At 44.8% G+C, this 26,498-nt stretch overlaps 1 protein-coding gene across 1 annotated transcript in view; it reads right to left on the bottom strand.

Annotated features, from left to right (window-relative positions):
* Positions 1–26,498, bottom strand: part of CDH4 (cadherin 4) — a 423,769-nt gene that overhangs the window by 163,864 nt on the left and 233,407 nt on the right. The window contains exon 4 of the mRNA XM_066624723.1: positions 17,341–17,496. Within this exon, the coding sequence (XP_066480820.1) occupies positions 17,341–17,496 (156 nt within the window). The remainder of the gene's footprint in view (positions 1–17,340; positions 17,497–26,498) is intronic.

The following is a 26,498-nucleotide window of genomic DNA, read 5'->3' as shown; positions in this document are numbered from 1 at the left end:
CAGTTATCAATCAGTTAAATAGCATTAGCCCCAATATAGATATTTGGATAATCTTAGTATGGATTTGCTCCATGGTGAAAACCTGTCTACGTATTTGTACCATCTGCTTACCTCTTTTATTCAGTTACTGATATGATTTTAATAAAATATTTAGAATAATTATATCCTTTTTGTAAAAAGTCATCTGATAGATAAGAGAATATCTCATTATATCCCATGACAGCTAAGCTTTTCAAGGGATCTTTGGTGAAGACATTATTTATGGCTCATGCAGCCCTGCTTCTGCAGCCATGTGAAATTTCTGCCCAGCCCACGGGTGTACACATTTTATCCTTGTTGCGTATATGCAGCGTTGAGCAGAACAGTGGCGTAGCTAATGATCCTGCTGCCCGGTGCAGAGCTCAAGATGTTGCCCCGGAAGTGACGTCACATCTGGAAGTGACGTCACTCCCGGGTTTTGATTTCACACCCACCTTTTTTAAAAAGTGAAAAATAAAAAATCTGCCACCTCCCCCCAGCACTAGCTCCCTCCTACTCACCTCCATTCCCTCTGAGATTGTACACTGGGCTGCTGCTGCAGCCCTGCATGGCTCATGGGGGGGGGGAAGAAGCAGTCGCCACCACTGGCACGCGCCCCACCAGCCAGGTACAGTGGGCCACAGGGGGCAATGGGCTACACTGAGAAGGAGAACTCAGGGCAGGCAGGGAGCAGGAAGTCGCACCTGACTGACTGAGGCTCCAATCCTATCCGCACTTACCTGGGAGTAAGCCCCCTTGACTATAATGGAACTTATTTCAGAGTAGACCCTCCTGGGCTGGGCTCTCAGGCTCCTGTCCCAGCCCCACTTTCCTGGGAGTAAGCCCCATTGCTTATAATGGGACTTACTTCTGAGTAGACGTGCCAAGGATTGGCTCTAAGCGGTTGAGTGAAAGGAAGGCTTTCCTGCTGCGGCTGTGGGGAGGAGGACTTGGGTCTTGGGACAGGCAGGCAGGTAGGAGGGAGGACGTTGTGCCTGACTGAGGCTGCAATCCTGTCCATGCTTTCCTGGGAGTAAGTCCCATTGGACATGATGGGACTAACTTCTAAGCAGACATACATAGGACTGTGCTCTGAGGCCGTGCAGGAGGTGGTGGCGGTGGGGTGACAGCCTCCTCCTCCCTCCCTCCAGCTGCTGGCTCTGGTGGGAGAGGGGCAAACGAAGCGGAGGTGGTTGGCAGCCCCACCTTGCTTCAGCGCCTGCAGGCACCTGTTGGCTCTCAGCAGAGGCTCTCTACAGCACCCTCCCCCCGCATAGAGGCACCCCACCAAAGCCCCGCAGAGGTCTCAGGCACAGCGGAGCAGCGATGCAAACTTCCTCTGCTGTCGCCGCCTCAACCCCCTTCCAGGCTCCGCCCGCGACAGACACGCAGCGCGTCTCCTCGCCCAAACGCAGAGCAAGGGCGGCTCAGGCAGGGCTTCTCCAACCCACTCCAAGGAGCTTCCCTGCTCCCTCCTGCCTACCGGAGGCTGTGGGGGGGGGGGGGCAGCGTAGCCCGTTGCCTTACAAGCGCGTGTACTCGGCTTCTGGCCAATGTGCCTGGAAGGGCTGCAGTGGCTCAAGGCAACTTGCGTGTGGGCGTGATTGCCCCCCAGTCCCTGTTGCCCCCCAGTCCCTGATGTTGCCCTCTCCGCAGCTGTAGCCTGGTGCATTTGCTACCCCCTGCACTTATATAGCTTTGCTACTGGAGCAGAAATGGCTTTAAAAGGTGCACTCTGTACAGCTGGGGGTGCAGAGTGGGAAAGGGAATTTAAATCAGAAAGGGAATTTAAATCTTCTTTTCCCTCCATCACCCCTTCCATGCAACGACTCTCCTTGGACCTGCGACAGCTCTTTAGCTGGTGGAAGTCTAAGGACAGCTAGGGGGTGGGGAGGCTGCTGCCAGAGGGGATAGGATCAAGCATGGACCATCCCCCCCACAACCTCACTGCCCCATTCCTCCCCTCTTCCACCCTGGATTTGCCCTTCCCAGTCCCTTTCTGCTTCCCCCCCCCCATTGCTGGCTTATCTGCTCCAGTGGGCAGCCAGCACTCCGGAAGCATGTACTGCCAGAGCATGCTTTATGGCTACTTCACAGCAGCCAGCACTAGTTCCACCAGTGGGGCAGCACTGTATGTTATTTTAAACATTTATACCACAACTTGAGGACCATATCCTCCCAGGGCAGTAACAATGAAATGATGTTCGTCCATTGTTTTCGAAGAAGACCTTGAGATCTAACAAGTTGTGGGCTGACCACGGTTGTCCGCAGGTGACTGGTAGTGAGTGGTGTCACCTTGTGTTTTACTTGAAGTTTTGTTGTTTGACCGCATGAGATGGGATCCCCTCCAGCAGCGGTAAGCTGGCCAGGGTTCTATGAAGCAAACAATGTTTAGGGCACCTTTTCTAGCCCCTTCCTCTTACTACGGAGGTGAGCAGTGTGGTCCTAAAGAGAGCTGCTCAGTCACTCAGGTAGACGGCGAATCCAGCTGTTGCTTTGGTCAGCAAGAAGATGACCATTAGACCTGAGCCGCGTGTATGCAGGTCCGTATCCACACCTACTGCTTTGTTGCTCGCCCATTGCCACAGGACTTTAAGATTTACGGGAGTTGGGAGGATGTCAAGACTTGTGCGTGAATTGGATTAAAGTGAGGGAGAGATGCGCATAGTCAGCCTCACTCTCTCTACCCAGATTCCATCTCACTCCAACAGCAGGACAAGAGTCGAGACAGTTGGAGATGGGCTGGGCGTAGTGGTTGACCAGGGCATCTTTAATGTCTTGCCGTGCTCTTAGCATACCACGTCGCTTGCAGAAGTCACCTTCATTACTGTTGGTCCTATTCTAGTAGGTCTCATCCACTCAATTCACCAGAGTCTGTCTTCACATGCTTGGGATAGACAAGTTCCTATCTCACCAAAGGTCAACTGCTACCCTCAGCCTGGTTTAGCCAGCCTGTCGAAGCTGTCGCCCGGGGTGTGGCCACTGTGCATGCTTCAGCTACTGGGAGCCACAGGTGAGAGCAGAGTGACAGGTGGGGAACAAAGGTGAGCGAGCTGCCCTGAAAGGACATGTCATGTGCCTACACCAGAGGTGCTACCCCTCCCTGAACACCCCATATACCCAACAATGAAATACTGTACATACAATTACAATAATAAAAAATATACAAAAGCCCCATAAAGCCAAACCTCAGTCACCTAAAAAGATCAATTTAAAACATTCAGTTAAAAACCTTACAACAAGGAAACATCTTTATGGTATACTTTCAAACCGGGAGTAGCTATTTGGTGATTATTCCCAGGTTCAGCAATGGCAGCACTGGGAATATTCCCAGTTCTACAAAGGTGGCACCACCACCACCAAGAAGGCCCTGATCTGGGTACCACCCACAACAGTTTATGTGGGCAGACTAGAGAACAGGATTGAGAGGGCAATATGGTCAAAGGCAATCCTCAGTTCCAGGTCACGTGGATCAAATGTTTATGTTTTTATTTTGCCTTTTAAAATCCATGTGTATACTGCCTATCAAATCGCTCCTATCTGCAGTGATGCTTGCCAACACTCTCAAGAATTCTAAAAAGTCACAAAATCAAGACCTGTCTTTGCAGAAGCCATGTGGTTTTTGCTCAGCAAGGTTGCCCCCCCCCCTCAATTTAATGATTCTAATCTTAATAGTGCTTTGGGCCAATTTACCAGAGGCAGCAGTTTGGTTGACAGCCCTGTATGTTCCTAGATCCCACTTAGATTCTTTTATAAATTGGCATTACATTTGCCATCTTCCAGTCATCAGGTAGGGAGCCTGATTTTTATAAAATGTTGCATATTTTAGTTAATCGCTCAGCAATTTTACATCTGAGCTCTTTAATAATTCTCAAATGCCACCAATTTTCCATGACTTGTTACTTTTAAATGTCAGCCTTTGTCACCTCTATTTGACACAGTTCTTCTGATGTACTACCTGGGGAAAAAATGGTCCTGTGTGAGTATTTTTGCCAGCATATTTTTTTGATGTGACAATATATGCAAATAACACAGTCGGTTTCTCTGTGCTTTTCCTTTGTTTATTCCTTCGTCCTTGTAATTTAGTGGCCCAGTTCCAGTCCAGTGGTCCAGTTCCTCGGGCAAACTTTCTGCGAAATAATTTTTAAAAAAATCAAACCTTTGAGGAATTTGCTCTTTCAGTTCCTTCTTGGCCTGCCCTAGCATTCTGCAGCCAACAATTGGGCTGGTAATTTTAAATCAGTATATGAACCTCCATCTTCCCCACATTTGTAGGTTCATGTAGGTGTACCTCCGCTCTTCTGTTTTCTTTCCCCAGTCAGACCCAACATCCGACCTTCATTTCTCTGGATGGCTCCCAGCTATGAGTAAGTATTGCAGGAGCTGCAATGCCCAGAAAAGCTCCAATGACAAGTAGGAGGAGCTGCTTACAAGCTGTGTTGCAGCACCTACAATACTTACCATGCCCCCCTATAGCTATGCTACTGACTCCCTCTTCTAGTCACACTAGTCTAGGTTTCTTGTCTTGTCAGTTGCCTAGTTATCCCCCAGCACCTAACTTCACTAAGCCGACTTGTCTTTGGCTCCTTCCCTAAAAGTTTCCGTTTGCTCCATCTCTTGGTAGAATCTCAGGCCGCTATCCTTTCCTTTTCCAGCAAATGCAGGCTCACTGCCAGAGTGCATTGTGGATGGGGTCTCCCCCAGGTCAGAGAACATTTGTCCCCTTACCCAGGCAATCCCTGTCCAGGCCTCCAGCCTGGGAACAGGTCTACTTGAACCTGTGCCAGTGACGTCGCTGGAGAAAATCCAAGTGGACTCAGATTGAAGCCTGGAAGGGGGATAGGATATTGGTGGAGCTGCTGCTGCTGCTACTGCTTCCTTACCTGCTGCAATCCCCTCTCATTCTGCCCTGTCTCCTCCCTGTCCCTCTCCCTCCCTGACTCCTGTCCCTGCACTGACTTACTGGCAGCGGGGCCATGGAAAGTCCTTTGGCAGACCACCACTACAGTCAGGTTTGCAACCACTGTAAACTGCCTTGTGCCACTAGAACATTCTTTCTGGTGGCACAAGGGCAGCCTAGGACTGGGCTGTTAGGAATGCAGCCAATGGCACCAAAAGAACCTTTGACCTGCCCTAAATCTCTACAACATCAACACTGTTCAACTAATCACTGTCCCAGGTTTTATCATCCCTGCTGCCATTACCCCCATTCCTTCAGTGTATATACAGATATAAACTAGTGTATATACAGGTGTGCGCTACTTAAAGACAGGGATATGTTCTCCGATCCCTGATGTTATGCGATTAGGTTGTTAAATGAACATTCAGCCCAATCTAGTGCCCAGTCTAGTGCCTTTGGGGTTTAAACAGACACTGTCTCTCAGACACTAGCTGGCTGCACAGCCTATGGACACAGATTGCCATTTCTTTGCATTAAGAGTCTGCATGTTGTGTAAACAGACGCTGCTGCAGGCTATGGGAGTCCTGTCTGCCTCATTAAGAGCCTCTTTGTTGTGCTTTGACCACCGACATGTATGTGGTCCATTGTTAAGCAGAAGGTTGTTAAGTGGTGCATGCCTGTATAGATATAGATCTCTCTCTCTCTCTCATATATATACGAGACCCAACATCTCATCTCATCTCATCTCATCTCATATATATGTATATATATGAAAGAGAGAGTGCATATATATAAGTGGTGCATGCCTGTATAGATATAGATCTCTCTCTCTCATATATCTGTATCTATATATCTCTATACAGGCACGCACCACTTAACAACCTTCCGCTTAACAATGGACCGCATACACGACGGTCAAAGCACAACAAAGAGGCTCTTAATAAGGCAGTCAGGTCTTCCATAATTTTATTCATCATTGTTATCATATATATATATATATATATATATATATATATATATATATATATATATATATATATATATATATATATATATGAATATATATATGAATGATGTCTCATATATATATATATATATAATCATTTATATTCTTAAATATAGTTAATATAAAGTTAAAAAAACAGCATATAACAGAAAAAGTTCACAATGTGGTTTACACAGCAAAATAAAGAAAAATAAGGTTTTTCTTTCTTTTCTGCAAAAGAGACCCCAGCAAACATCACCTGAAAAAGATGCTATATTGAGATGAATTGGGACAGTTGCTCTCACCTTGCTAAATGCAAGAGAACCATCATTTTAAAACTGTCACTTTCTCCAGCTAGCTGGAATTGACTGGAATTTGGACTCACATGTACACCAATGTATAGCTAGTTTTCTCATATGCAGACTGTGACATGCTTTTCGGCGGAAAGAGCCAGTGTGCACACTTCAAATAAGACTGTAAGAAATTGCTGGGTCAATGCTCCTGTACTTATAAAACCGATCCCACCTAACTGCCAGCCCCCAGACCACTGCTAAGGGAATCCCCCCTTGCCAGCCCAGCTCTCGACATGAAATTAGCCATTAAACAGATGTGTCACCCAGGGCTTGTCTGTGTGTAGTACTGCAGCAGGTTTAAGTGAGATTACTCCACTCTCGCTCACCAAATTGCTTTTTGCTTGAGTGCAAACTGTGAGCAAATGCATATGTATGTGGGCCTGGTGTGTGTGACAAGCTGATAGGCTTACAGTGCAAAGAAATTACTTAACTCCTAGAGATTTCAAACAAGAGCTATCAAATATAATTAAAACTTTGGCTGGGGAGGGTGGGAAGGAGAGACAGATCTGAAAGGATGAGATATCTGCTTTGCTCCCTGCTTTATCGCAGAGTGGAGGCATTTTCTGAGCTGAAGATAGAGCAAGGAGGAATCCGTCACCATTTCTGTTTGAAGATAATAACTTTAATTCTGGCTGGGAATTACATTTTTAAAGGGCAATCTGACCTTTGACCTATGACATTACTGAATAGCTGCATCTAACACAAATGGGGATCTCTGAAGGGGCACCACTCAAAGCAGTAAATTACACACGTTTGGCATGCAGACACCATTCATATTTCATGATTTAAGAATTATGAAATGCAAATGACAATAAAAAAGATTGGCTTTTTAAAAGAAAAACAGAAGTTATGTTGCTTACAGCATAAGCCTGTGCGTGCCTACTCAGAAGAAAGCCCCATTGAGTTCAATGGGGTATACTTCCAGATAATAGTGGTTCTCAAACTTTTTAGAGGCCCTAGAGGCTGCTGCCTGATTTATAAATGCCGAGGGGTGTTGCTATAATGGTGTTTGGGCAGCAGTGATCCCCCCCACATTGCAGCTTGTTTAACCCTTGGTGCGCATAGTCTAATCTGCCCTGTCAGTTTTGTGACTGACCAAAAATTGGGTCACAACCTGTTACGTGAAAATCTCCTTTTCCCTTCCAAGTTGTGATTTTGTATGTATTATGGACTAAAACTCATGCAGGTCAAACCTCAGAATACAGGACACCCTTCCCCCCAGTACACTTTTCCAAGGCCCTGGTAGAAGTCACAAGTTTGCACAACCTCTAGCAATGCAGGGATGCCTCCTGATCCAATCATTGTTATGCAAAACAAGCATGCACCTCCGGAGGAAGAAGTCTATTGTTCTATTGTTGTAGCTTTATCACTCTTAAGCACCTTATGCAAACTGCCTCCCTCCCCCAGGAGGCCAGTCATGGCTGATACCCATATCATGTTCTTGCATGCTCCACATGTCCTACTGTGTGTAGTGAGCATGCGCATCCAGGAGGCCACATCCGGGTCATTCACATCCAGCTTCCAGGTCAGCCATAACCCTTTTAAGAGAGAACTCCGCCGCATGGCTCTCTCTCTGGCTGCCCCCTCCAAGGCAAAGGTCCTCCCCTCCCCAACTGCTCCCCAGGACAGGTAACTATCCTGCGTTTCTGAAACTCTTTCCCTTCTTCCCAATCTATTCCTCCCTTCTTCCCCCATCTTTAGTTAGCAAACTGGGTTTAGCAGATTAAGGGACCCCTAAAATCCTTCCCTACAACCTATCTGTTTCTGATTCCTTCTTGGATGCACCAAATACATAGCACATGCAACCACCATAAAAGCTAGGTACATTTTTCAAGCACTAGAACCAAGAAATGTATTATGTTTACCTTTGTGTGTTTTGTAATAAAAATATAATCTTTGATTGAACATTACGTTTCTCCCAGTCTCCTCTTTAAGCTACAAGGGAATTTCTTTGCATTACGCTGTCTTGTTATCCAGCCTGCGACCCTGAGGTTTCCAAAAAAGGGTAATATAATAATTCCCCTTATAACATAACAGCCCTTTTTGGTAACAAACCCACTGGATAGTCCCTGCAAGCTGTTGGTAGGAGGCATGGCATGGCAGTAGAGTTCCTGCGCCCGGTTTTCGTGCACTTAGAAAAGTCCTCCCACCTGTCCAGAGCCTCTTACTGCCATCGGTAGGCCTCCAAACCTGGAAGTGAGAGGCAGTGGTGTCGGTGCATGACACAGAACACATCAACACCATTTATTTCCGGGTTCCAAGAGCTGGGGGAGGGCATTGCCAGCCTGGTATGTTTGGGAACTGCTGCTATATAAGGAGAGATGAGAGGTGCAGCAGTGACAAGCTCAGCCTGTCCTCTGATTGCACAACCAAGGCTCATTACTGCCACTTGTCACTGGCACACCTCTCGTCTTTCTCTGTATTTGCAGCTGAGATCTACAAATTTGGTGATTTTTATAATTAAAAATGATTGAAATTCTATCATGATTGGAAATGACATTTATAACATAGATCAGAGGAACATTTTTAATATTTATTATTATTTTACTTTTGTAACAGCTATTTTCATTGGAGTATGACCGATGAGGCTCTGCCTCTCCTGCCTGCACAATCCTGGTGGGATCAGAGTGCAGGACTAGAAGGACCTTTAGCCTGATCAAGCAGATCTCTTATATTCACTTCTGCTTTCCTCCCTCATTCAGTTCCTTTGCAGAAACACTGGATGCCTGATCTTGTGTGATCTCGAAAGCTAAGCAGGGTCAGGCCTGGTTAGTACTTAGATGGGAGACTGCCTGGGAAAACTGGGTGCTGTAGGCTTATACCATAGTCTTTCGAGACTGAAGGTTGCCAACCAACCATTTGACAATTCATAAAAAACCATGAATATTAAAAACAAAGAAGGGGGAAAAAAGAATAATTTAGACAGATTGCATTAAGTAAAATGACTGCAAAATATGTGTTTCTTTGGACATAAATTTACATTTTATGGCATAGATCATTCACTGCCTGTTTATTTCCCTATGATGAGGTAGACTTCCTCTGAAACGAATTTAACTGGCCACTGACAGAAATAGGGTATTTGTCTAGATTGACCACTGGTCTCACTCTGTAAAGCTGGTCTTAATTAAAAGCTGATGGCCTTGGGACTTAATTAAGTCTGGGGGCTACTGGCTTGTCTATGGAATTAATTAAAATCTATAGATGCCAATAATTTTTCCAAACTGTACAAATTGTACTTTGGGAATGCCCAGAAGCTGAAAAAGAAATCCTCACATATTCTGAGCTGGTCCTCACAAACGTGTATCAGCTGGTTTCCCTAGTCAAAGATTCAGGTCTAGAGGTGCTGTGGGGGACTTTTACCCCTTGTTAGGGTCCAATCAGCAGAGGTATATGCAAATACAGGTTGAGACTAATTATTCGCGTGGGTTCCATTCCAAGCACTCAAAAATGCACTATAGCAAATCAATTTAAAAAACAAAGTTTCTTTGCTCCAGTAATTTAAAACCAGCCTTGCTGACCTTTGTGATGTAAGATAAGAGTAATTAAGAAGACAATCCATCAATCAATCACCCTCCAAGAGCTTAGAAAGGAGCTTCACTCAGCCCCTCCCTTCCCCAATGCAAAGTGATCACCTTTCTTTCATGTGCTCAGGGGGAAGGGAGGGGTTGCCTGGAGAGAGAAGGACTGATGGATTGTCAGCCAGCAGCTCTCTCTCTCTCTCTCTCTCTCTCTCATTAAGGAGGCTATTGTTAAAGGACTGTTCAGTTTTTTAAACTGATTTTAAAGGAATGCATTTTCCCCTTCTCCAGGGATCAGCACATTCCTTCTCATTTGCACAGGCCATTTGTGTTGAGTCAAATTCGTGTATAAAAAAACCCACGTATAAATAGGCTGAACCTGTAGTCAAAAAGAGGTTTTTAATGGTGCAACGGGTAAGAGTCATGTAAAGAACGCATGATGCTATCAAAGAGTCCTGCAACAAGCAACCATTTTATAACTTAACTTGGCAGCACAGGCTGATCCAATGACCATCATACAGCACATCATTCATCCAATCATACATCACCAGTTGTTTGAGAGGGAAACTGCCATGGTAAAACTAGCCTTGACCAGCTCCAACAAGTTGAGACCAGTTCTGAGTGTAACCAGTGGCGGACCTCCCAATCAGTTGATGGGACCAATACTCCAGGTTCAGAGCATCAGCACCTTTAGGACACTGTGGAAGCCTCTTTGAAGTTCCCAACAGGGTCCTGTTTTCTGGAAGCACAGTTTAAAGCATAGGGAAACCTTCAGGAAGCTTTCGTGATGCATCCTGGAGTTGCGCAAGGCATCATGCACTCCAGGTCAGTGTGGGGGGGAGGGGTGGTGGCAGATTTGCATCCCATGGGAAAGCACCATTGCAGACCTTTTGCCCCAGGACAAGGGGCCAGCCCTGGGGAGGTCTGCCACTGAGTGTAACAATAGCAAGTGAGTGTGAGTTGGCCAGGGTGACCAGATACAATGGAGGTCCTGGTTGGCAACCTTCAGTCTCGAAAGACTATGGTATAAGCCTATAGCACCCGGTATTCCCAGGCGGTCTCCCATCCAAATACTAACCAGGCCTGACCCTGCTTAGCTTCCAAGATCAGACAAGATCAGGCATGTGCAGGGTAACAGTTGCTGTACAACTCTAACCCATACCTCTAAGCACTGCATAGAAGAAGGAATCTTGGCAGGTACAGCTCAACATGGAAGCTGCACCTGCCAAAATTCCCTCTTCTATACAATGGCTAAAGGTATAGGCACTCTGTCCTCCATTGTATCTGGTCACCCTGGACTTGCCTGTCATACCATAATAGCTTCCCTCTTATCACACTAATGGCTTCCATCTTTTCTCCTTCAGAACATATCCGTAAACTATGCCATAATCTAAGAGGTGATCCTGCTAGAGCAGGGGTGTCAATCCTATTTCATACAGAGGGCCAAAGCTAGCATTCATGGTTCCCGCTGAGGGCTGGAAGTGGCATCATTTAGCAGACAGTGACCTCATTAAGCAGATGATGGTCAGAAATAAGCACTTTGTTCTCACCTAGAAAACTCATCAGTTGCAAATGACAGAAGAGAAAATGTGCAAATCTTGTTTATATTTTCAAGATATGAGAGAATGCAATTATCAAGCCGGGAGATCCCAATATAATGGGGGCCAGATAAATTGCTTCCGGGGGCCACATTTCACCCACTGTCCTTATGTTTGACATCCTTGTGCTAGAGGGAAACCATCAGAAACCCAGAAGAGAACACTTTCAAACAAAAATTGTCAGCTATGTCCCGCTGTTTATGGATTTTTTCAATTTTAAATAGTTGAGGGGTACGGCAGAAAGATATTCAATTGGCACGATATGTAGGATTGCTTCTTAATGGGAACTTGGCCCATAATAAGGACAAAACTTCTTACACAGACAGAGTCTGATCATATTTTCTGTTGTTCTAAGTTACTTACAGGAAACAGCCCCTCTGAACAGCATTAAATTCCACAAGAATGACAATTGGCAAGACAATCTCCCTAGGAGCCTGGAGCTCTATTCCACCTTAAAGGAAATTAATAAATTGGATGCATCCAACAGTGCCTCCCGGAAGAAGCAGAAATGATGAGGTGGCCACCGTAAAAGATTCGTAATGACACTGTAGTAACCAATAGCCATTTACACCCTAATTTCCAGCTCCATATTTAATAATGAAAACAATGTAACAAAATAGCCCGGAAAATACAGTGTCTTTGGTGGCCTGACTTTAGGGGCCAGCAATTTGGGGTGACTGGGCCAAATCTAGCTTCCTGAGTGGCTCTATCCGCCCCTGTAAGGCACCAGAGGGGGCATCAAACCACGGCCTCCAGCAGCCAGTCCTATCAGGCATGTCCTAGCATGTCAGGAAGAAGGTTAGACTAAAACCCTTCAGATTTACCATTTCAGGTGACAACTAAGCCTCAGGGAATGTCAGGCCTGTCTGTTATTTGCCAGGTCAAAACATAGCAACCCTAGTAGTTCTCCCATCAGTACATCACCACTAGATCAGGCCAAAGGCCCATCTAGTCCAGCTTCCTGTGTCTCACAGTGGCCCACCAGATGCTTCAGGGAGCACAGAAGGCAACAAGAGACCTGCATCCTGGTGCCCTCCCTTGCATCTGGCATTCTGACACAGCCCATTTCTAAAATCAGGAGGTTGCACATACACATCATGGCTTGTAACCCGTGATGGATTTTTCCTCCAGAAATTTGTCCATTCCCCCTTTGAAGGCATCTAGGCCAGACGCCATCACTACATCCTGGGGCAAGGAGTTCTACAGTTTAATGTCACACTGGATAAAGAAATTTTTCCTTATATCTGTTCTAAATATGATGAGATAAACTACACCTAAGGAACTTTTGCCTACCCAGTGATATAATCATTGTGATCACAAAGTGCAATTACAAAAGCATGAATTGAAAACTAGAGGTGTAATGGAACTGAGCTCAGATAACTCTGATCTTAATTGATACGAAATTGTGAACTGAAAAGCTGCACCAGGAAGGGTTGGAATGGCTTGGGTTCTGACCGTTCTGATGTGAATGTGTTGATATAGGAGACTCTACATCGCAAGCCTGCAGCACAGATTGGAGAGTCGTGCAACAGAAACTCAAGTTCCTAGCAGGAATGGATGTAGCTCTATGGACCCCAAGGGTATTTCCACCTACAGAGGATCTAGCCTTAAGATGCAGCTACATGAACCAAAGAAACAGCATCATTAGCCCCCTGCTATATTTGGGCTTTAGCATTAAAATTCAGAACCAAATCGAATTCCAGAAGCATTACCCCAAAGTTACTTTTAATCATAGATTATAATTACCGAGAGTAGCAGCTTTTTACAGCTACTTACATGAGATATGGTTTGACTTGTAATATGATTATAATTTTGTTTCAGTGATGTATTAATCATTTCTATTGGCTATATGTGTCTGTGTCCGTGTGTGCATGTCAACATACCAAAACACAGCTTGCATTTTGCAAACACAAATACATTCCTGGCTATCAATGTAAATGCTTCCTTCCCTTTATATGTGGCTGATGGAAATGTGTGTGAAGTGAAATCTCTTGGAGCCTGGCTTTAATGTGGACTTTTTTTTTCTTTTTTCTTTTAAAGAATATGGGCCTTAACCCTACCTCTCCACTATTATCCTGATCCAGGTTCAACCCTGATCAGGCAGCTACTCACAAGGAAAAGATGAGATACACAACTTATAAGCATGCTATACATGTCTCATCCTGCCTGACTCTTTTCCCTGGGTCACTGTGAGATACTGGAATCTGGACTAGATGGGTCTTTGGCCTGATCCAGCAGGGTTCTTCTTATATTCTTATGTTTACCTCCTCTGTCATGGTTTATGTTATGGAGCCAAATTCATGCTCTGAGTTCTGAGGGACAAAAGCAAAAGGATTCTGTTTCCAAACTTCATAGGGCTGTCTGAGCACGTGTACCAAATTTGGTCTTTCTCTGTGCTTTGGAAATAGCTTAATGTTTCTGATACCAACCACTAATGAATGCATGTGAGGACCAGTGTGTTTGTGACCACGTGCCTTTGTATATCTGTGTCTCTCCGTCTAACGCAAACACAGATAGACAAGTAAGTGGAGACACCTTGTATTGGCAACCTTCAGCGACACCTTGTATTGGCAACCTTAGATTGGAGACACCAATCTATATGTATATCATAACTCCATGATATGACTCCCCAAGTTGTATTAGCATTTTTATTTGAATATCAAAGGTTACTTGCTGATGTGCTTTCATTTAGAAGACTTCCATCACAGAGAAACCATATCTTCAACCAAACAACTGTGAATTTCTTGTATAAGAATACATATTTCCCAGCTATATTAAGCTGAAGTCCATCTAAGACTGCAATCCTAAACACCTATGGCTGGGAAACTCCTATAGGGGAGTTAGGAACCCTGTCTTTGTGGGGGCAGGGGGGCCCACCGGTACCCTCAGTGATTATGGCGCCACCACAACCCAGGGTTTTTAAAAAAAACTTACCTGGGGGTTCGTTCAGACCATCTGGAGGGCGCAGGGGGCTCACAGCCCCTCTGAAACCCTTACTGCTGTTGCAAACAGCTCTTATTTCTGATCGGAACCCACTTTCAGTTTCAAAAACAAAGAGGAATGGCCTTTTTCAGTTACCATGATGGGCTGTGACCCATCATTTTGGGAACCACTGCTATACACATTCTCCTGAGAGTAAGCCCCACTGAACACAGTGGGATTTACTTCTGAGCAGACATGCACAGGATTACACTGCTCTGTTTCATCCAGTAGATCCAACATCCAGTAGATGTCCCTGAAAGCTTGAAAGTGAGCTGATGACCATTTCACCCATTACATTTTTAGATGAATATGTAAAATATCTGAGACACTATGAAAAAACATGATATATGAGAAGGCTCTGCACTTCAGAATGCTCACTCTTACAAAACAGATTCCTATATTATTTGAAATGATTAAATGATTTTTTCCCCTAGACTTCAAACCTGTGTAAAAACCAGATGAACCTATGATCTCTGATTAAAGAAAGTCCTTATTGGTCTCTAGGATTAAAAACTCAACAGCATTTTTCCTCAGCACAAATAGATCATAACGAGATACAGGTAGCCATTTCTAAGCAACCCTGGAAATTCTTGTCTCAACTCAAGATACTTAATAACGAACATTTGTTATTAAATAGTCCAGGGTCACATAAAGTCATCATTATAGAAGACAAAGTTGTTTCTTTTGGACTGAGAGTTTCTAATAGTGGAATCCTAATGATTCAATCAAAGCATTATTTTGAGACCTTATACCCCAATTATATCCCAGTTATAATGACCTGGCATCAATGGAATATTATTGACAGCTCAGAAGTAGCAGAAAACCTGTGATTCTAATATTTATTTCTTTCTGTTAAAAAAATCTTTCTGTTTCACATTTTGCTAGGATCACCGGAGAAAATAATTGCTTTTGTTCAAGGAGGGTAAAATAACTTTCCCTTAGATTCCCCTTTAACCCTGGGGGAAATCTTTTCTTCCAACCAGCTAAGGTGGTAATATACTTTCTTTATCCCTTTACCTCCATCCACAAGTAATGTCAACACAGTTAAATATATACCAAATCAAACATGACTTGGTGGACTCGGCACTTGCAATGGAATTCTTACGAAGATGATATCAATGGAAGTGACCTATAGAATTTCACAGGTACTTTATGGTGTCCTCAGATGACTATTTGGAAAGCCATCTTGATCAGATGTTCCACAATGACTTTCCATGATTCGCAAGAAGCAGCCCAGTTTAAAACCCATTTCTGCCCAGCCCACAGGTGTACATATTTGGTCCCTGTTGTGTATATGCAACGTTGGGCAGAAATGTCTTAAAAGAAGCTGTCGCGTACTTGACAAGTCAGAAACAATGACAACAGAAGAATCCTGCTTATGCTATATGAGAACAAATATCCATCTGCTCCAGTATTCTGTTTTCTGTGGTCAGCCAGAGGCTTTCAAGGAGCCCACAAACAGGACTTCAAAAGGACAACCCTCTGCGCTCCAGTTGGGTTGCAAAAGAGTAGCAGTAGGTTTGTAGCACTGAATGGAAGAAGCGCACTGGGAAGTGGTAAGGTTTTGGTTAGGCTGTAGCTGTTGATACTGTGGGTTGCAGGAAGAGTAAAGGAGGGCAATAAATCCATTTCTCTTTTCAAGCAGAATTCAAAGTGCTGATATGGACCATTAGTTTCCAGTAAGGCTTGGAGCTCAGGTACCTGAAGGACTGCCTTCTCTTACATAAGCCTGCTCATATACTGAGAACACCTTTGAAGGGCCTTCTCTGATGCTCCATCTTCTAAGATAAGGCAGGTGATGACCAGAGAGTGGGCCTTTTCAGTTGTGGCACTCTGCCTCTCAAACGCTGCCATGAGGGTGACTTGCCTGAAACTCTTATCTTTTCAATGCCAGGCAAGGCCCTTTTAATTTTTCCAGGCCTGTTGAGTTTGCTACAGTTTTGAGTACTTCGTGTCACTGCTGTTTCAAAGCCCAATCCTGTGGTCGGCAGCACGGCTCCGTGCTGCCGGCCACAGTTGCAAACGTGCCGTCAGGCAAGTTTGCGGGGCTCACTGCCGGGCTCCCACTGGCTGGTGCTGGGCTAGTGCTGGATGGTGGCCCAGGTTCTGCGGCTCGGCATTCTCCTGGACTGCTGGGCTGCAAAACGGGAGGTGGAGCATGGACGGGGGCATGGGGGGGCGTTCTGGGGGGAAGCCGGCAGGGGCAGGCGGGAGGCGTGCTGGGGGCAGGTGGGAGGAGGATCTGCAGAGCCGAGCTCCACAGGATCAGGGCGCTCATGCAGGGCTGTGCACCCTACACGAGCGCCTTTACTCGTGCGCCTCTACTTATGAGCGCCTCTGCTCACTAAAGTGAGTAGCCCCATTGCGGGGCTGCTTACCTTACTCGTGGGAAGGTTACCTTACTCCCTTACCTTACTCCCTTACTCCCTTACCTTAATGCTTACCTTACTCCCCTTCTCCCGAGGAGCCTCCCGCAGTAGCACAGGGGGCGCAGGATTCAGCGGCAGCCCTTTTCGGTGCCGCCGAGCCTGGACACTCCGGGCAGCTCAGGATTGGGTTGTCAATAGCTTGCATTTGTTGTTTGACAGCCCAATCCTATGCATGTTTACCCAGAAGTAAGTTCCATGGTAGTCAATGGGGTTTACTCCTAGGTATGTGTGCATATGATTGCAGCCTGAGATGTTCTCTAATTGCTTCATCAGCCTAATAAAATTCATTTATTAAATAACTGAACTTACATACAGTATTTTATTTATGTAAAACAGCTCTGTATTCGGAGAAGCTGTCGTGAATGAGAAGCCATAAACAGTTTAAAACGAAAACGGCCTGGCTTGGGCCTGCATAGTTTCATAGAACTCTTCCTTCTGGTGTCTCTACCCAGGCCAGAGGGCCTGGTTATACCTTTGCACAGTCTATCCAGAAAGTATACTGAATTGCAATAACATCAAGCTTCACGTTTTCTAGTGCCAAGAGATCATGTGCTTACGTGATAGGATGCTCTTTCTTCTCTATCCATTGGACGAGTCACGTACATTCTCCCCGACACGGGATCAATGTTGAAGACTTCCGTCGGTGCCTGGTCAGCTCCCACGCCTGTGATGCTGTATCTTATGTGGATCTCGCTATCCTTATCGGAACGAATCTGAATGAAGCATCAAAGAAAACAATGAGCAAGCACAAACAAGGATCTAGAGAAGCAAGGAGCTCTACAAAAGCAGGTGGGACGTTGAGAAATATGTGAAAATGCTTATGTAGAATCCTGATGGAGGGAAACATCCTTTTCTTTTCGTGTTCTATGACATACATTTGTACAGTCAGGGCTGAACACTACCTGACAGCTTGCTAAAATTAACTGATAGGAGTTTCATCTTCACTCAGAGTTCATTAAAGTTGGTTGCAAAACCCCTTGTTCACCCAGATCTATTAGTTTTTCATAATTAATAAAAAAGTAGACGTCCCCCTGCAAAAAATTCTGCACAGAGAATTTTCTTAATGTTTCCAACAAACAAAATAAGCAGGATAAGATGTAACTGTGGCAACCTTGAGCTGTTATCCCTTTACAATCTGAAGTTAATTTTCTGATCAGCAGTTTAAAGGAGCTGTTGCAACACCAGGGCTATTTCTGAAAGGGGGGGAAAAGATGCAGGGTACAAGGTAGGAATACACAAAACGCCACCCCCTCAGCATCCGAGAGCCGCCTGGTGAGCGTCACGGTGACAAGCAAATGCTCTCTTTAACCCACCAGCTTTATGAAAGCAAAAAGGAGAAAAACATATGAGGAGGAAGATAATGGAAACCCGCCTTGTAGCGAACGGCATTTCAGCTTCGCGTCGAGATGGCAGCTGCTTTGTGCAGAGCGCCAGAATGCACCGATAAGGATGCGGAGTCCGTGCGCCAGGACACAAAGAGATTATGACTATGGTAATAAATAAATAAACCAGCGAGCAAGCAAGCAAACATGCCTCCGTTTTGCTCCATGTGAACAAAGGTAGCTTCTCAAGGGGAGATGGAGGGCACTTGTTTGTGCTTCAGGGAAAAGGTGGGCAGTGGAAAGACTGCTGGCTTCATCCACTCCATCTTTGGTGTCTCTCTTCTCCCACCTTGGAAAAACCGTCAAGACTCATTTCAGGAAGAATTTCTAGACAGTGAATCATCTGCCTTTTAGCTGACTAACTGATCAATGAAGGAGTTACATTTAAATACTGAAGGAGAGATATGGTGGCATAACGTACATAACAAAAACAAAGTTAGCACTAATTGTTTAAAAGAAAGAAAACCTTTATTTAATATCCTCTTTGGAGACTTTTTGACAGGGCCTTAAGAGACCTTTTGCTTCAAATGGGCTTTTGATGTGTGAAATGATGGGCTGGCTTTTTAATTTTAATTGAATGTAATTTTAAATTGCTTAATCTTATGAGATCCACTGGGTGCTTTTGTCTTTATTGTTTCATTACCATTGTATATTTTTAACCTTGTAAGCCTCTTTGGGGGCCCTTACTGGGAGAAAGGTGGGGTATGTATGTATGTATGTATGTATGTATGTATGTATGTATGTATGTATGTATGTATAAACAAACAAACAGATTGTTAACACCCCTCATTTCTTAGACTCACACAACCTCAGAAATGAACAATTCTGCCCTCAACGCACAGTCTTACTGGGTAAGTATTCGTGGGACTCAGATTGGCTCACATTTTAAGAAGTTTCTCATCTCCTTTTCCAGGCCTTCAATTTGTGAAGATTTTAATTTACAGTATTATCTCTCTTGGTCCCTATCCTCCTCCCCTCCTCCCTTTTTTCTCAGGTGTATGTTTATTTCAGTGATTTTCAACCTTTTTCGTCTCATGGCACACTGACAAGGCACTGAAATTGCCAAGGCACACCATCAGTTTTTTGACAATTGACAAGGCACACCTCACTGACAGCAGGGGCTTACATACCCCAGTGGCCTACTAATGAATGATCCTCCCCCAAAACCCCCGTGGCACACCTGCAGACCATCCGCAGCACACCAGAGTGCCACGGCACAGTGGTTGAAAATGGCTGGTTTATTTAGATCATAAACCTGCAGGCAAGGTTTGTCACTGTCAAGGCTACGTTTCATACTGAACAGCACCTTGGTTCCCCCCCCCCCCTTAGAAAGAGTAGTGGGAAGGGCTGTTTCCAAAGAAAGTTAGGCATGACTAAGGGCCCAATCCTAAACCCCACCATGCAGCCGTACTGATGGAGCATGCACTGCACGCTATGGAGGGATTGATCAGATGACCAGTGAAAGGTTAGTAAACATATTTTTACTTGGTAGGAGTTAACCCATGGTAGGCTGTCCGATAATGAGTCTCCTCAAACATACACCAGCTATTTTGCTGGTGTAAGTTCAAGGAGATGAAGGGGGTGGGCCCAGGCCAGCAAAGGGGGATAGGATCTGGCATGCATGACTGCCACTGAGATCCATCCCTTCCTGACCCTGAAGCAGCCCCATTCCAGCCCACTCCCTAACCTGATCCTCCCCTGAACTGCAAACCATTCCTCCCGCCATCTTACCTGCGCTGGTATAGTGTCTGAGCATGCACACTGAGCTTCCAGCTGTTTCCTCTAGTGGTAGTATGCGGTAACGGCGTGACATTTATACTATCACAAAGTGACTTATGGCAGCAAATTGCTAAATCATAGGACTGGGCATAAGTTCCATGGAAATTAATAGGACTTAAGGCAGTCACAACCAGCTTGTCTCATTGATTCCAACACTGCTTACTCATGAGTAACCTTCTCTGAATAGCAATGTAACATTGGACAAAAATTGAACCCCCCAGTAATTAACATAAATCCTTAGCTAACTGATTATTAACAGTATTTATTATTAACAGTATTTATATACCGCTTTTCAACTAAAAGTTCACAAAGCGGTTTACAGAGAAAAATCAAATAGCTAAATGGCTCCCTGTCCCAAAAGGGCTCACAATCTAAAAAGATGCAAATGAATACCAGCAGACAGCCACTAGAACAGACAGTGCTGGGATGAGGTGGGCCAGTTACTCTCCCCCTGCTAAAAAAAGGAGTACCCGCTTGAAAAAGTGCCTCTTACCCAATTAGCAGGGTTCATCTATTGATCATACCACTTAAAGTTGTACACCTAGTTTATCAATTGCCCTGAAACCTTGCTCTTCCTTTGAAGGCCTCAGGACAATTTGTCATCCAGGCTGCCTACAGGGTGATTGCTTAAGACCATTTCCGCCCAATGTTGTATATATACACGCAACAGGGACTAAATGTGTACAGCTGTGGGCCGGGCAAAAATGGGTTAACTCCAGCACTGGAACTGCTGTGCTGAAATATCTGCTTTTCATTAGATGTGCGTTACCATGGAATTAGTGTGCTGGTCCTTCTGCTGTGACTGTCAAAGTAACAGGTAGTATGTACTGCTATTATTCTGATATTGACTTTGTGAAATTGGTGACTGCAGCACAGCTCTTCCTTCAAGGGCCACCCCAGTAATGAGATCCAAGCTACCTGAGAGGAGTCTCCTTCCTAAATCAGTACTGTTCCAGTTTCTAGGAGGCAAGATTCTGGCATGGTAAAAGGTCACTTCATGAGCTCCTCTCACAGCCAGGATCTCCCTGAATTACCGAAGTGGTCCTGGAGGAGCACAGGACACAGTAGCTCCTTCCCAAGTTAACATCAGAAGATGCCCTAACAAAGAGGGAAGTGACAACCGACTCTCAAAATGAGTGTTCTGCTCATGATACCATGAAGATCATTACTGGATTTGTGCAGTCCTGTAGGCATCACCTTGAGATTACAGCCCACTATGAGCCCAATCCTATGCATGTCTACTCAGAAGTAAGTCCCATTAGAGTCAATGGGGCTTACTCCCAGGAAAGTGTGGATAGGATTGGGCTGTATGTTGCAGGGTTTGCCAGGTTTTTTTTTCTGACAGGGCTCCAGCACCCTTAACAATTCTGCCAGGGGTAGAAGTTCAGCAGATGACATTTTTCCTGGCATAGGGCTGCAAGGCTGGGAAGACCTTCATTTGCTACATTTCAGTTTGCTGTGCAGCTGTTAAAGGCATAGGACTTTTGTCAGAAAAAAAGAAAAACAAAGCATCAAACCCCAAGCAAGCAATGCAACTTCAGCCATACTCTAGCACAGGGGTGCCCAAACCCTAGCCCAGGGGACATTTGCAGCCCTCAGGGACCCCAAATTCGACCTGCGGGGAGCTCCCAGTCTCCAATCAGCCTCTGGCCCTCTGGAAACGTGCTGGAGCCTGCGCTGGCCCAGTGTGACTACTCTCAACAGGAGGTTCGACTGTTTGGCCTCTCACGTGTGCTGCAGGTTGAGGGCTGCCTCCACTCCTTGCTGTTTCACATCTATGGAGCAGCAGGGGCAGCAAAGGAAAGGCTGGCCTTGCTTTGAGCAAGGTCTTTTATAGGCCTTGAGCTATCGCAAGGCCTTCATTCATTCATGTAAGTTCCATCTCTAATATATTCATTTATGTAAATTTATTCAATTTTTAAATGTACATTAAATGTAATGTAATCTTTTTTTCCCAGCCCCGAACACGGTGTCAGAGAGATAATGTGGCCCTCCTGCCAAAAAGTTTGAACACCCCTGTTCTAGCACAAGAAAAGCCATGATATGCCAAACACTGGTGAAGGTCTGAGTTACCAACACTGCGGGAGAGGGGGGCTGTACAAAGTTTGACAATCAATTTTTTTTTTCGCAGTTCATACATTCCAAATCAATGAATAATGTTCATTATTTGCAATGCCTTCCAGGAACCCAGGGGCGCCTCCGAGCGGTAGAAGAATTATTGTACAATGGTTGCTAAATTCTGCTTCTATACTAAAAGGTATATTGGAAAATTATGACATAGTGAAGAAAATATGAAAACATAATTGCTGACTCAACCATTGCTGAGCATCATTCGTGCATTGGTAGGGGTTTGCTTCTTGCCAGTGCTTAACTTCATTTCCAGGAGGGGCAAAAGACATCAGTCACAACATTTTGAATAATTTGTGTAAGAACAAGTGACATCCTCCTTGGAAAGTCACAAAGAGGATAAACAGTGTTTACTGTCAGTCATCATTAACATCTTTTTATTAGAAAATAGGTGTTCATTCCCCAAGCTTCAGTTGCAGCACTCAAGTGATGGCCTTAGATGCCCGGGGCTACATGCACTTGACCGAACCAAACATTCTTTAGCAAAATGATGGCAAGATGGGGGAAGGTATGGTTTGCTGGCAGAACACAGGCCTTGCATGCAGAACTTTCAAGGTGTAAAAATCTGGCATCTCCAGGTAGGCATCGTGACTTGAAACTGGAGAGCTGTTACTGGTCTTGTTGATAACACTGAGCTAGATGGCACCAGTGGGCTGACACAGTGAAGGCACTTTCCCATGATCCTAGCTCACAGAGCGTGGGGGTATAGATATAATTTATCATAATATGTGAACCTGTAATAGTATTTTGGTTCTGCTGCCTCTTTCTGGATCAGATAGTCCCCCTGCCCTGGTTTTATTATTTTTTATTAAGGCAGCTATTTCCAACCAGTGTGCCTTGGCACACTGATGTGCCGCGAATTATCTGCCGGTATGCCGTGGGAGTTTGGTGGAGGGTCATTTATTGGTAGGGCCATTGGGGGATGTGAGCCCCCCACCAGCAGCAAGGTGTGCCTTGTCAATTGTCCAAAAATCTGATGGTGCGCCTTGACAATTGTAGCACCTCGTCAGTGTGCTGTGAGATGAAAAAAGTTTGAAAATTGCTACATTAATGATTTTATTTATTTTTTTATGTACTGTACATTGAATTATGGACCTTTGTAAGCCGCCTTGGGCATTTGATGGGAAAGGCGGGATGTAAATGTTTTAAATAATTAAATAGTGATTCATTTGTTATTTCAAAGCATCTGAAAGCTGCTAGGAGCTGTGCAAAAGTAAAACAGAGGACATCTCCTGCCTGCAGCCCAAAAGGGGAGAGAGGAAGGGTCCAAAAAGGGGAGAAAGGGTTGGTTCAGACTAATGCTGAACTGAACACCCCTCCCATTTTGGACACCTCTTTTGCAGGCGGCAAAAATGGAGGAGGGGAGCACTGGGCAAAGTTTGTGGAGGGCCAAGTACAGTTATTCCTAGAGAGTATTTCAGACAGAGTGAAATTACCACTTCAATTGCAACAAGGGACTCTTTTTTCCTCCCAGTGGTGTCAGAATCAAAATGTCGCCATTTTCTAAAAGAGGGCCTCGCACTCCATTTTGAACTGCTGTTCAGTGCCTGACCACTCATGAGTTATGATGATGCATGTGCTTCGATGGTGCTGTTAATCAGTGTGCATTGATTATAGATCGAACGTTATGACATTTATAACTAATGAGCTGAGATCTTTGTGAAACCTGAACTCCCTGAGTTAAGTAACAAAATCTTAGCTGATCTCTCTGTTAACCAGAAAAAATGCGTTACTATTTTCATCTGCGGGATAGTAAAGGGTATACGGAAGCCAGAGAGCCAGCGTTAATAGTGTTTGCACCAAACTACATTCATTGAGGAATACAACAAAGAATTAGTGTACATTAGAAAAGAAAGAAAAAATTACGATGGATATTCCAGCCTATGCAGTGAATTAAAGGTTAACTCACAGCACAATCTGATACATATTTGCTTAGAAGTAAGGCTCATTAAATTCAGTGAGGGTTATTCCCAAGGAAGTCTGTAGGATTGCAAACTTACAGCCCAATCTTATGCATGTCTAGAAAGAAGTAAGTCCTATTAAACTCAATGGGGCTTACTCCCAGGAAAGTGTGGATAGGATTGGCAGTTAGACTTCAATCCTATACACACCTATCTGCCTGAGAGTAGATTTCATTCAGGGTCAGACCAATATGAAGCCAATATGAGGCCGGACTCCCACCTCCATTCATCCACTTCTCCTCCTTCTCCTCCTTGAACTGGCAAAGGTAAGAGGAGGAATAGAGCAAAAGAGGAAGTGTGGAGAAGAGGCTGCCACATCCTCCAGTAAAAGAGGGGCATCATTTGGCACACTGCCTCAGGCATCAGGAAGCTTTGGGATGGCAATAAGATTCAATCTCATTGACACAATCCCATGCCCCCCTGCTGATACAGGTGTGCTAAAATGGGGCGCACTCCTGGCAGTCTCCTCTGAATAAGCCTCTGTGGTGTAGAGGAGGTCTAATCAGACCTATTCCAGCAAAGTTGGTGGTGCAGGTTCATGTGAACCTGAGCCTTGGGATTGGGTACAGGAAGGGGTTTAGATTCTTCTGCTGCTGCTGCTGCCGGCAAACCTGTCTCCTTCCTGACCTGATCTGCCCTCCCCCTTCCCTTACTGCCACCCCATTCTGCCTTCCCCTGCCACCATTCCACCCTTTCCCACCAACTTACCTTTGTTGGTGGTCTTTAAGCAGCCCATTGCTCTGACCTTGCCGCTGGTAGGCGGGCAGCTTGTGGCTTCATGCACTGCTAGCAGGCTGTTTGTGACAGTCATAAAGCACTCGCCTCTGTCAGAAAGCTAGATCTGACGGTAAAGAGGGGATTATGATTGGACTGTCGTTGAATTAAATTGGACATCTCCTTCTGAGTAGATATGCATAGGATTGGCCTGTCAGGACACTTTCTTTACTTTTTATTTAGCCTTTAAAGACTCATAAGAACACAAGAACAGCCCCACTGGATCAGGCCACAGGCCCATCTAGTCCAGCTTCCTATATCTCACAGCAGCCCACCAAATGCCCCAGGGAGCACACCAGATAACAAGAGACCTCATCCTGGTGCCCTCCCTTACATCTGGCATTCTGACATAACCCATTTCTAAAATCAGGAGGTTGTGCATACACATCATGGCTTGTACCCCGTAATGGATTTTTCCTCCAGAAACTTGTCCAATCCCCTTTTAAAGGCGTCTAGGCTAGGCGCCAGAACCATATCCTGTGGCACGGAGTTCCACAGACCGACCACACGCTGAGTAAAGAAATATTTTCTTTTGTCTGTCCTAACTCTCCCAACACTCAATTTTAGCAGATGTCCCCTGGTTCTGGTGTTATGTGAAAGTGTAAAGAGCATCTCCCTATCCACTTTGTCCATCCCCTGCATAATTTTGTATGTCTCAATCATGTCCCCCCTCAGACATCTCTTTTCTAGGCTGAAGAGGCCCAAACGCCGTAGCCTTTCCTCATAAGGAAGGTGCCCCAGCTCCATAATCATCTTAGTCGCTCTCTTTTGCACCTTTTCCATTTCCACTATGTCTTTTTTGGACTCAACTATATATCATTATATAACCTATCTCGAGGCTGTTTTATTGCAAAAAGTGATGCATAAAACAAATGTTACATTACATACAACAGTGTGTGAGAAAAGCCTGATGACCTTGCTGTAAAGCTGCACTGGGTGGGGCAATTTGGAATGACATGAACTGGTGACACTGAACCCCCCCCCACGACACTTTGCATAAGGAGCAAATAATGTACACAATATGCAAACTAGAAATAAATATGGCAACCCCCCTTTCATCTGCCTCAGTTTACTTTTTTGACTCATTTCTGTGGGGTCCTGACTCCACGTGAGAGGGACGACTTCTGTGCACGAACATACGTATCACCAAAAGTATCCTGAGAATGCCCTCGTTCCCAGCTCTAAGGAACCGCACCTACTCACTTAATACTCCCCATGACCTTTTGAGAGCTTTGTTCCTTATGTTATTTTTAAAAATGCTGTAATTATTAACGGCAATATAAAAGAGTGTCATTATGCTGTAAAAATGCCCTTTATTACAAGACTCTCAATGCTCTTGGCCATTACAAGGGCTAAGTTGAAAGACATTAAGGCCTGGACGCTCTCATGCATCCCATGTTGAATGGAGATCAAACAGTGCAAACAGATTCAAGACCTTTCCATTAGAACACTTAAGAGTCTGTTTAAGCATGTCAAGTCTGGCTCATTAAATACAATAGAAATCTCTTTATTGGCTGCATCTTATTGCTCACTGAAATCCCTAAGTGTGTGTGTGTGTGTGTGTTTGTGTGTGTTTCAAGGAAGTATTGCAGAATGTATAGATTCATTCGTGTAAACGTTCTCAAATATGATTTTGCTATCCTTTTGCAGATTAGTCAAATGAGGGATTTCAAGCACTGTTATCTCCCAGTG

This window comes from Tiliqua scincoides, chromosome 4 (assembly GCF_035046505.1).
Source record: "Tiliqua scincoides isolate rTilSci1 chromosome 4, rTilSci1.hap2, whole genome shotgun sequence".
NCBI lineage: Eukaryota > Metazoa > Chordata > Lepidosauria > Squamata > Scincidae > Tiliqua > Tiliqua scincoides.
This window is presented reverse-complemented; position numbering and strand designations above follow the sequence as displayed.